General features: G+C 37.2%; 1 protein-coding gene across 1 annotated transcript in view; it reads left to right on the top strand.

The window, feature by feature from the left end:
- The first annotated feature begins 1145 nt into the window (after positions 1-1145).
- LANCL2 (LanC like glutathione S-transferase 2) overlaps positions 1146-11702 on the top strand; it is a 43280-nt gene continuing 32723 nt past the window's right edge. Inside the window, exons 1-2 of the mRNA XM_026682829.2 lie at positions 1146-1521; positions 7637-7754. Of these exons, the coding sequence (XP_026538614.1) occupies positions 1303-1521; positions 7637-7754 (337 nt within the window). The 5' untranslated portion in view covers positions 1146-1302. The remainder of the gene's footprint in view (positions 1522-7636; positions 7755-11702) is intronic.

Genomic DNA, 11702 nt, shown 5'->3' with positions numbered 1-11702 from the left:
AAACAAATATGTGTTCTATAGAAGTGTATGTGTGTCAGTTAGGACGGATTGTTTCTGTACACTCTTGACAGCTGTGAGATAAACTGGCTGAGGCCATCCCACCTTCTGAGTCTATAGGCATTTACGATTGATTTTGTGTGTTTATTCACTGGCACTACAAGGCAAACACATATTGACTTCACAGCCACAAAAACAGAAGCTCTTGGAAGGCCAATAACTGTCAGTGACTGTTCCACTACCTCCATGATTTTCTTGTCCCCTTCCAGTCTTTTATTTGTTGTGTTTGTACTAATATTGATCTGATCAACTGAAGAAGGATTGAGCTCTACCTGCACTTGGGGGACTGTGAATCCCTGTTTGCCAGAATAAAAGAAACACAAAACCAACAAGAGAAAAGGATACCAAAGCTTCAAAGGGCTGTGGGTTTGGTTTTTTGGGGGGTCTCCACTCTTCCCTTCTGATGATCCCTGGAGATCAGAGGGTTCGAATGTCCCTGCCTAACGAGTTGCTCATCTATTGTCTACTCTTTGGGTTTTCTTTCCCCTTGATGATCTTGATCTAAAATGATTTTGGAGACTATCATTTTCGGTTGCGGAGAGGCAGGAGGCAGAAGCTCAGTATTGCAGCCTCGGAGCTTGTTAATAAGTGCCGCTGCGACAGCAGTGACGGCCTGACCTGTCTCGGAGGAGGGAGACAGGAGGATATCCATAGGAAATGGGGAATTAGAGGATACCCTCGAGCCCCAGAGGATTCCCCAGTTTGCCCATTCCAGTTGTGCCGCAGGAGGGCTAGTCCTCTTATATTTTCTTGCCAAATTTCCAGGAAACAGCCCCATCATTGGGTGTGTTGTTTCTCTGACCCTTAACCCGAGAATGGGGTGGGAACGAATATTATTTATACATGCGCCCCCACACATGGAAAGTTGGCGGATTTAAGACTGGAATGAAGAGAAAACGACAAACAATAGTCTCACATTGGTCCTGTCATCTTGCAGACTGACGAGGACTCGCGTTAACCGCTTAAAATCCTTAATTGCTAAGGATTTTAGATTTTCACCCCGCTTTGGTTTTCTCTCCGCGATGAGGCGATGATTTCTCAACCTTCTCTGGGAGATAACTTCACCACCTGCCGAACCCCCGCCCCTTAATTTTTGGCTGGTATGCAACAGCTGCTGTCTTTCTAGGCGCCGATCGCAGTGCCGTTTTGCGACCTCTAAAGCGCGTTGCTGTTATTATCTCTGGCTGGGGAGTTTGTCCTGCTTGGCTCGCCGTTCGACGGTGGGAGGGCAGGGGGCAGGCTGAGATGGGAGAGGGCATGTCCAAGCGACTGAAGGTGCAATTGGGAAGTGAAGCGGAGATGGAGGAGAGGGCGTTCAATAACCCCTATCCAGATTATCAACCTCATGGAAGCACCGCCTCGGCTAGCACTACTTTGCCTACCCCCAACGATTCGGAAGACGATCGATGCAGTTCGGCTTCGCCCCAACGAGAAGACTCCCTCCCCTTCGAGAGCGACAGCCAGGTAAGCTACATGCAGGCCCGGCGGAGTCTGTCCTGAAGGAAAGGAGTCCTTTGGTGTCTAGCTGTTCCGTCATGGACAGCAGATTTCTATCTTTATTTTCCCCGTTAAATTCTCGGTTAGCATTTGTGTCTCCTCGCTCCCTCTTTTAGGTCCTTAGCGTTAGTACTACACTCCTTCGCCTCCAGGCCTTTCCCCACACCCAAAGCGTGTGGAAGAATTTGAAGCTAATCAAAGCCCGCAAACGCCAGGAACTGGATGTCCTTGTTTGTATGATTGTTAAAAAATAGTATGTCAGTGATGTTTAGCTGCCTTTCACATATTATCAGACTGGTGGAAAATATAATGGGATGATTACTTTCTCAAATACTCATTGAATGTAGAAATTCCCTCCCTCTCTTAATCGTTATTTTTGTGTCTCCACTTTCAATTTCATATACTGAAATTACTATTATGTCAATGGAGGAACGGTGTGAGCCTCATCTGGTTTATCAGATTTTTAGGAAGCAGTCTGGGAACTCCTATGCAAGTCTGTTGGGTGATGTTTGGCCTGTCATTTCCTACCAACCCAACCCACCTTACAGGGCTGTGCGAAAATGGAGACAGGAGCATTAAGGATGTAAGCAATGAGGTGACAAAAAACTAAGGATTAAAATCAAATATGATGGAAGTATAAATTGGGGAACTTGTCATATGAAGTGATAGTCACCATTAACATTCCAGTATCTTAAAAAATAGACGTGAAGAAATACCTGATATTTCTTGAGCTATCATGAATTTTCCAAAGGAGCATAAAGCTGCACTTTGATCAATTATTGAGAATTATCTCTTGGCAATCCCAGTCTGTCTACCCCATGCATCAGAACTAATTTCTATGGATTTTCATTCATGGGACACATATTGAATCAGTATATGTAATTATACTGAATCTGTATGAATTAGAAGTGCAATTTGGTATGCCCTGGTTAGCAATCTTCCTTTAATAATGCAGGGAAGTGTTAAGGTTTGTGGTAACAATTTCTGGGAACAATTTTTCTATGTTCTGAAAATAGAATCTGCTTATTTGAGCCGGTTCAATATAACAAGTCATAAAATGATTACTTACACAAAAGGAGGCTTTTGGAGAATAATTATAGAATGGACTGATATCTTTAAACAGATGACAGGGAAAACCATATTATACCCTGTTATCTCTACTCAGAAATAAGCCTTACTGGCTCCTGTAGGATATACTTTCAAGAAGGGTGGCTATCTGCCCATTGACATATTCTCTAGTTCTGAACCTGAAATAAGCAATCTACAGCTCTCTTTTGATATCTCCCTGAGTCTTCCAGGATTATGGCAACAAAATTCAATATCCAATCAGCTAATAGTGTTTGGCAGGATATTAACCAATACAATGCTCATCCACCCTGTGCCTTGGATTTGTATATTAAGCAAACTTGTCTAGGAGTGAATAGAAAAATACAAGCAAAAAAACAAAAACAAATCAGAAATTAATTTCCTGCTGTTTCCACGACTAACTATAATATTAAAATATTTTGTTATTAAATAATAACATTTTTCTCAGCATGGCAAGGATTGTCAACCTGCGTGTTATTCTCTGTGACTAACTATTAATGACATGTCCCATTCCCTTATAGTTCTTGCCAAAAATGCCATTTATATCATAATAATTGTTGCTTTTCATTTTCAACTCCAGAGAAGGCTGCCACATATGGATATCTGGCTGTCACTTGGTAGTTCATGAATCTGAAATGTTTACATCCTGAATTGTTTCCAGGATACAGGATTGACACTGTAATGGTAGCTGCCAAATCTGCCAAGTTGCAATATCTTTCTTTCCAGCAAAAACAATATCCCTGGAGTTCCACTGGGGTTTTTGTGAAAAATTAAAATGATGCTGATTGCAAGACCAGCTGTTCCCCAGAAAGGATTTCTCCAACTTGAAGACAGTCCTGTGAGTGAACTTCGCTTTGCAAGTTCTGCAGAGCAGAACTGCAATATTTCTGCTTCCTAATTGCATCAAAATAGAACTTCACTTTCTACCCATAAGGAAAGGGAAAAAGTTCTATTTTGATGTAGTACAGAAAGGCAGACAAAGGTTTTAGATAAAGAAAATCTGAATATTTTAAATATTTTAAAATATGTATTTTAAATATAAACTATAGATAATAAAAAGAGAAAATTGTCATGTCAGACTTCCCAATTCATTCTTCTCTGAAATCTACAGCTCCTACCATGAGCACTTGCAGTTTACACCTACAAGTGGATGTTTTGCTTTTGTTCTCATATCCCATCTGTCTCATCTCCAGCTTTCCATTTCTTCATGCGTACATTTTCTCCAAACCAATATCTATATTCAAATTAATAAGCAAATGGTACGCACAATAACTGCTGCTTGTTGTTTATTTTGACTAATGTCAAAACCATTATCACTGAATCATAAATCAAAAGTATTTTGTCAAATATAAATTGAGTTATGACAGATACTTTGCAGAGCACAATTAGAAATTGCTTCAGTTGTCAGGTTTTATAGAGTTGTCAGGTTTTATATTTTTAACCAACATCGAGGACTGAAATAGATTTTGCATAGTTGAACCAGGAGTATTAAAAATTAATTCACTGAGTATATATACCCTGGTATTTTGAACAGCATGTTCCATATAATTAAGATTTAGTTTAGACTCTAACTGGTTCTTTTGGAGTGAGTTTAAGACTAATGATAATTAATGGCAAACATTACTTAGCTGGAGAAAATAGTTAATTGGGACAACTTCAGATGTTCTAGTGATGTTTAGTTATTTAACATACACTTGAGATTGGTCATACTTTTTATTCGTACTGAAGACTTAAAGTTACCGCTTTGGTAAATCACCTATTATGATCCAAAAAAGACCATTTTTACAAACTGAAACCTTACGGGGCATGGCCCTTTTTGCTTGAACTGTTAAGCTGAACATTTAAATGTTTGGAGTTAAATACACCATATACATATACATATACATTTTATATATATAAATATGATGTGAGACGAACACAATACAGAAGCCTGATGATGGCAGATACTCCTCCTCAGTATATTTACTTAGAATGATATCATGGCTAATGGTATGAAAAACCACTAAGAAATCCAGGACAATCTACAGAATCACACATTATTAATTAAAAGATTTCTTTCTAGAGAATAACTAGAAGCAGGAAAATAAATAGATTTGAAAATTGTTTCTTTCGATGTAACAAAAATTGCTAATCTACTGCTTAGAAAGAAACTATTCACCAGTGGTCCATAATTGTAATATTGTCAAATGTTGGCTAGTTCTCCACAAAATACTAGACTTCTTGTAAAAAAATCATATCTTCTTGGAAATCTTATGGACACAGATGACTATTTTCTCTTTATTAGATGAATAAATCATCCCTTCAAAATATTGTGTGATGGATTGGCTAGTTTCAGCCCATTATTTTCAGATTCCTGTAGCTGAAATTCAATTCAGTAAAGTTGAATGATTTGCTGGACTGTAAAAATATTACATTGACTATGGAGCCCAAATAATGATGGATATTTTATAATACAAACCTAAATCTTAATATGTTCGCATAGCTTATCTTGGGCACTACTGTTAGGTTGCGTCAATTCCTACTGATATTCCTGTTTTATTGAGTTGTGAAGAGCATATATCTTTAAACTACTAACATACATTGTTGCAAACTAAGAAAGAACAGCCACCATTACCAGGTTTACTAGCCACAAAAAGATATCATCACAGTACAGGTAGTCCTTGACTTACAACTATTCATTTAGTGAAAGTTCAGTTATAATGGCAATGAAATAAGTGATTTATGATCATTTTCACACTTATGACCATTACACCATCCCCATGGTCACATGATCAAAATTTGGATGCTTGAGAACTGGTTCATATTTACAACAGTTGCATATGTCCTGTAGTGAAGTGACAGCTTTTGCAATCTTCTTTTTTTAATTAATGTTTTTTATTTCTAATACAATAATTCCATCTTCAGTTGAACAGTGTGTTGTCTGGGTACAAGTATCTTTGTTAAACAGTAATAAAAGTTTGCAACATCATTAATTACATTGACATTAATTCTACAATATTAAAAGTAATATTCCACATATTTATTCTACAATATTAAAATAGTAATATTCAAAATACTAATCATAGCATTTGCTTATCTCTTTTAACTTATCTTCTTTATTTTGTTTACCTGTTTCTAATTTCCATTTTTGTTGTTTAACCATTGATAAAATAAATCCCATGTCATATAATATTCAGTTTGCTCTTTCTTAATTGCAAGTGTTGGTGTGTTCATTTCTGCATATTCTAATATTTTCCTAATCACATTCTCATCTGTAGGTATCTCTTCACTCTTCCAGCTTTGTGCAAGTACAATTCTAGCAGCAATTAATGTATGAATAACTAAATATACATTTTCCTTACTATTTTCCAGGTAGAATCCCCAATAGAAATATTTCTGGCTTTAAATCAATATGCTGCTTTATTATTTTTTCCAACCACATATGTATTTTTGTCCAGTACTTTTTTGCTTTTGGGCAAGCCCACCACATATGATAATAAGACTCAGGTATCTGGTGGCACTTCCACCATTTAGCCGACTTATCTTTGAACATTTTTGCCAACTGCACTGGTGCAAAATAAAACATAAAAATTTTCTTTGTGTGCAGTTGACATTGTTAATTTATAGTTCCTGTCCCACAATTTTTGCCATTTATCTAATTCAATTGTATAACCAAAGTTTTTTGCCCATACTATCATTGTTTCTTTTACTTTTCATCTTCCAATTTAATGTATAATAGGTAGATGTACATTTTTTATCAATTTCTCTGTTAATTCTTTATAAAAATCATATAGTTTTGCATCTTTCTGGTATCTAGAATGTATCTGCACTTGCAAATACTGTGTCAATTCTTGTTTATTTTTGAGTTCCCTCTTCTCATTCAAAATATCTTTATATCTGACAATATTTTCTATGTTAATGACATTTGGGTGAACCAGTGCTTCCATTATTGAAAGCCAAACTGGTATCCTCAAATAGTGTTGTTCTCTCACTTTCTCACATACTAGCAAAAATGCATTCCTAATACAATGCCTTTGAAAGTAACCATGTATTTTATTTTTCCCATACCACAAGAAGGCATGCAAGCCCAATCTTCTGACAAGCAAAATCAATGGGAAACCAGATTTACTTAACAACTATGTTACTAACTTAATAACTGCAATGATTCACTTAACAACTGTGGCAAGAAAGATTGTAAAATGGGGCAAAACACACTTAGCAAATGTCTCACTTAGCAACATAAATACCTGTAGACTTCTTGTCTTCTTCCTCCCCATCTAGTTATGAACAAATGGTTGGATGCAATCCATTGTTAAGGCTAAATTACAAAATTATTATTTCAAAGAGAAGTTGAAAAACAAAGGAAATTGAAATGAAATCCTACTGAAAGCATAGCAAGAAACTAATATATATGGGTGCCATTTATTTTTCTGTTTGAAGCAGAGACAGAGAAGTTGTTGAAAGTTTTCCTTGGCCAAAGTAATTAAAGTCATTATCAAAGTTGCTGGGTCTCTCATACTCGTTTGAGTGCTAAACGAGCATGCTGGCTGAGCTCATACATAATGTTAAACCATAATGTAGTTTTACTGATTTGGCTCTGATCTTTGTGTGAATTAGGAAGATGTAAAACAGTTCAGGATCAAAATGAACAAACAAAATGTGTTCCAAAATTTTGGGACATGCTGGAATGTAGTGTGGTTTCTGTTTTGTAGTCAAAATGCTGCATTTCAAAATGGAATATTTCCAGTAAGATTGGAACAATTCAGGTAAACCATTCCATCCAAAGCAGAAATTTTTGAGGGTTAAAATATTTCAGTCCCTAAACTTTTTATAACCGCTCCAATGCTTACATATTACATGTGTAATGTGATTTATTGCCTAAATGTTATTATGTAAATATGATTTATTGCTTAAGATTTGCATGTTTTATTCACGAAGCTTTAATTTGTTACCTGAATCAGACCTTTTTCTGTGCGCATAAGTCTTAAAAATTTCTAGCCTTTTTTTTTTTTTGCAGATCAGCTCATATTTTAATAAGAAAATTACAACTAAAATTAAAGACTTATTGCAGCAAATGGAAGAAGGATTAAAAACAGCAGATCCTCATGACTGCTCTGCATATACTGGCTGGACAGGTGAGATACATGAACTCTTTGATAGTTGATTTGAAAATGAAGTCATAAGAGGTTAACTATATATCAAGCACTAGATTCTACATTCAGGTTGCATTCTGTTGATATTCTAATCGTTGATAATGTTTTGTTTCCCTTTCCATGAATACATCTGTAGCAGGGGTTGCCAACCTTTTGGACCTCAGGGACCACCAAACTCATACTTTTAGATCCCAGGGACCACTAACTGGTTCTGTGGGCATGGCCTAATTTGTGGGTGTGGCTTGGTGGTCATGTGACTGGCTGGGCAGAGCTTGTATGTAAATATTATAAATATTTATATAAATATTGATTTTTTTTATAAAAAAGAGCAACTTTTACCCAAAATCAGGCAAAGCAGGCAGATTGAGTTGCTCACAGAATCACAGATTCATTCAGAGATCTATCTATCCGCCATTGGCTAGCTCAGTCTGTCACATAAAATTTGCTAGCAAGCAAACTCACAAAATTAACTAACAAACCATGCATGTAAATATTGATTTTTTTATAAAAAAAAGAGCAACTTTTACCCAAAATCAGGCAAAGCAGGCAGATTGAGTTGCTGACAGAATCTTTCAGTGATCTATTTGTCTGCCATCGGCTAGCTCAGTCTCTCAAATTTGCTTGCCGTGAGTCTGCACTGAATTTGCTTGCAAGCAAACGTTCGGTCCTAAGGAAGGTTCAGCTGTGCTGAGCCAAAGATCTAAAGACTAGGTAGAAAGCAAGAAATCCAATCATTTCCTGCTTCCTAGCTAATCTAAATCTCCTGGCACAGCAGAACAGATGATGGTCAGAAAAAGAAAAAAGGAAAAATAGCAATTTAGCAGGCAAGTTTACCGGGTAAGGAGTGAGTGGGTGGGGAGGATTCTGGCGGGCTATGTGGGCGGTACAGCCTTGTGTTTCTACACAACCTGGATTAATTGCTTTGTTGGGGTTGAGATTTCTCTGCGGCCCACCAAACTTTTCTCAAGGCCCACCAGTGGGTCGCAGCCCACCGGTTAGCGACCACTGATCTGTAACATAATTGATTGTATTGTGAAGAAGGCACAGAACACAGATAACATAGTTGGAAAGAACCTTGGAAGTCTAACCACCTCCTCATGCAGGAAACTACCATTTAAAACAAATGGCTGTCCGGCTTTGCTTGGAACTTCCGGTGGTAAGACAAGGACAAACAGAGGTGCAGAAGCCCATCTGTGGTTAATCTCTTTTTGTGGTTGGTGTGATCCTTTGAGGGTGCCTGAGTCCCGGAGAGATTCGTGCCGGTGTGGGGGAGGCTCGAGCTGCAGTGTGGGGAAGGCAACCCCCCTGCAGCAAAGAGAAGCCCTCCAGAGCCCAACAAGCAAGAAATAGCTGTCTATCAATGGCGGCTCCGAAGTCCGGACTGCCACCGATGTAAAGAAGCAAGTGAGTGACAGGTTGTGGGATCATTGGTGAAGAGTGTGACAGAGAAAATTAGCGGCGGAGAGGAGGATTGGAATGCTATAGACTTTCATAAGGCTGCTACAAGTGTCTGTCTGGAGCCCTAAAAGGAAGCGGCCAAAAAGCGGATGCGAGGCAAGTGAAAGTGAAGGGGCTTGGCAGACAGAAGAGAGATAGAGGACAATAACGAGTAAAAAGGGAAGCTTACGAGGTCGGGAGATATACCACATCGATATTAATAGAAGGGAATCTAGCAGCTGGAAGGTGACTGGAAGGTGTGGGGGATTTGGACTATTTTATTCGATTTTTCTGCTGAAAGACTTTATTAAATCGGAGACGGGATCGGAGACGGCGGAATAGAGACAGTGCGGCGCCACAGGCGATACTTAGAAATCCAGAAGTTATTGTAACAATATAACTGATGTAAACCACTTAATTGCCCTTCAGGGAGTATACTGATTTAACTGAGGAGGTGGTTGCATCTGAAGAAAATCAGGAAAATTGAACTTAGGTACTCTAAGATGAAAAGTAAAAGTGGAAGCTTCCGAATGTGTGGAGATAACATGTAATTACAGTCACTACTCAGCATTTCTTACCTCCCTACTTCCGGTGTGTTTGGAGTGTAAGCTCTTAAAACTTAGAGACGGAAAGCTAAAAACTTACTTTAAATCTCTTTTTTCCCCTTCTTTACTCCCTTTTTCCTGTATACATCTGCTCATTTTTCTTCATTTCCCCACCCTCCAACGCTATGATGAACTATTTCTCCTTTTTCAATCTCTCTTTATAATGTTTATAAATATGCATACTGGGAAAGGAAAATTGATTGTTGTAATTGATTGTTCAATGATTGAATTAACTGATTTAATTGATTTATTAATAATAGTAATAGTTATACTTTGATTAGATATATAGGAAAATAGTAAGAACATTAAGTATTATTTAACTAATAACTATAAAGGATTTTATATATTAATATTACAATTCATTGTGCGATCTCTAAATAATTAATCCACTTGCAGATGAATGTAATACTGTTTGTGTTTAAGAATATTTAAAATAAGATTAGATAATACATATATTTATAATATTTAAATATAGTTGGACTTGGATATAATATTTATATACTTTTCCTGTTACGTGAAGTTATGTATAGAGGCTGAGCATTGAGGCCTTACAAAATTATATATGTGATTTAGAATTTGGATTTAAAATAATACAGTGATAATATTTTTATTTATAAGAACTTATACTCCAGTAATTGGCAAAGAGTACAGCTATCCAGCAGATAGATACCGGTCAATCCTAATATAGAGATTCTATTACTGAATGTTAATTTGGGATAATATAATTAATATATTAAAACAACAGAAACAAATCTTAAAAGAAATGACTTCCACAACAACTACAACTCTGAAAACTGGAAGAAAGGTCACCCCGACGTTAACAACCATGTCAGCAACAGCTTCGCCCATGGCACAAAAAACCATTGAAGAAATATTACCAGTGGAGAAACAAGCTAACATCTCGAATGCCAATATCCAATCAATCTTGCTTACCTTACAGGAATCGATGATGAAGCTGCAAGAAACAATGATGAAAAACCATAATGAGACGAGAGCAGATATAAATGAATTAAAAGAGGAGATGGGGAAATTAAAATCAGAAATGAAAGCGGATATCTCCAAAGTAGAGGACAAAGTTGGATTATTACAGCAGGCCTTGGAGAAAAATGAAGCAACAATAAAAGAGGTAGAGAAAAGGACAGAATGAACTGAAAGGAAATTAGAAAGGGTAGATGAAGAATTAAAGAATGTGAGTAAAGAAATGGAGGACTCACTGGTCTACCTAGAGATGGATAAGGCTGCTACATACTTGAGATTCCAAAATATAGTGGAATCAAAAGAAGAAGACTTGGAACAACTAATGGCAGGAATATTGACTGGACTATTGGAAAAGGATAAAGATGACATCTTGAGGGAGTTTGGTGAAGTTTACAGGGTTAGCACTAATTATGCGAGACGCCACAAATGCCCAAGAGAAGTCCATATACGATTTGCGAGAAGGAGTGTCCGGGATATCATATATAGGATATCAAAAGATGAATCAATCACATATAAAGGCAAAGAAGTCTTGGTTCTCAAACAAATACCAACAAGAGTAAGAGAACAAAGATGAGATTATAAATTCTTAGCAGCTTACCTAAATCAGAAAAGAATCGTATTTAAATGGCTAATCCCAGAGGGGATGTTAGTTTCTTGGGAAGAGAGGAAATTCAAAATAGACTCCATGGAAAAGGCCCAGGAATTTTATGAACGGTTGGTAGGCCGTTCATAAGACCAGAGCAGTAAGGATGAACTGGAAACGAACTCCCAGGAAGATCAAGGCTATCATAAGAACAGAGATGGAACTTTAGGAAATCAAGGAAATACTCAATTACAACAGGAGAGAGAAAAAAGTGGGACACATCTTCAGGCACAAGGAGAGAATGAAGCCGTTACAAGACAAAGAGCG

The sequence above is a fragment of the Notechis scutatus genome, chromosome Z, assembly GCF_049901735.1.
Source record: "Notechis scutatus isolate UNSWTSFEM ecotype Mainland chromosome Z, rNotScu1.2, whole genome shotgun sequence".
In the NCBI taxonomy this organism is placed as follows: Eukaryota; Metazoa; Chordata; class Lepidosauria; order Squamata; family Elapidae; genus Notechis; species Notechis scutatus.
Note: the sequence above shows the minus strand (reverse complement) of the source record. Positions and strands in the feature narration are given on the sequence as shown.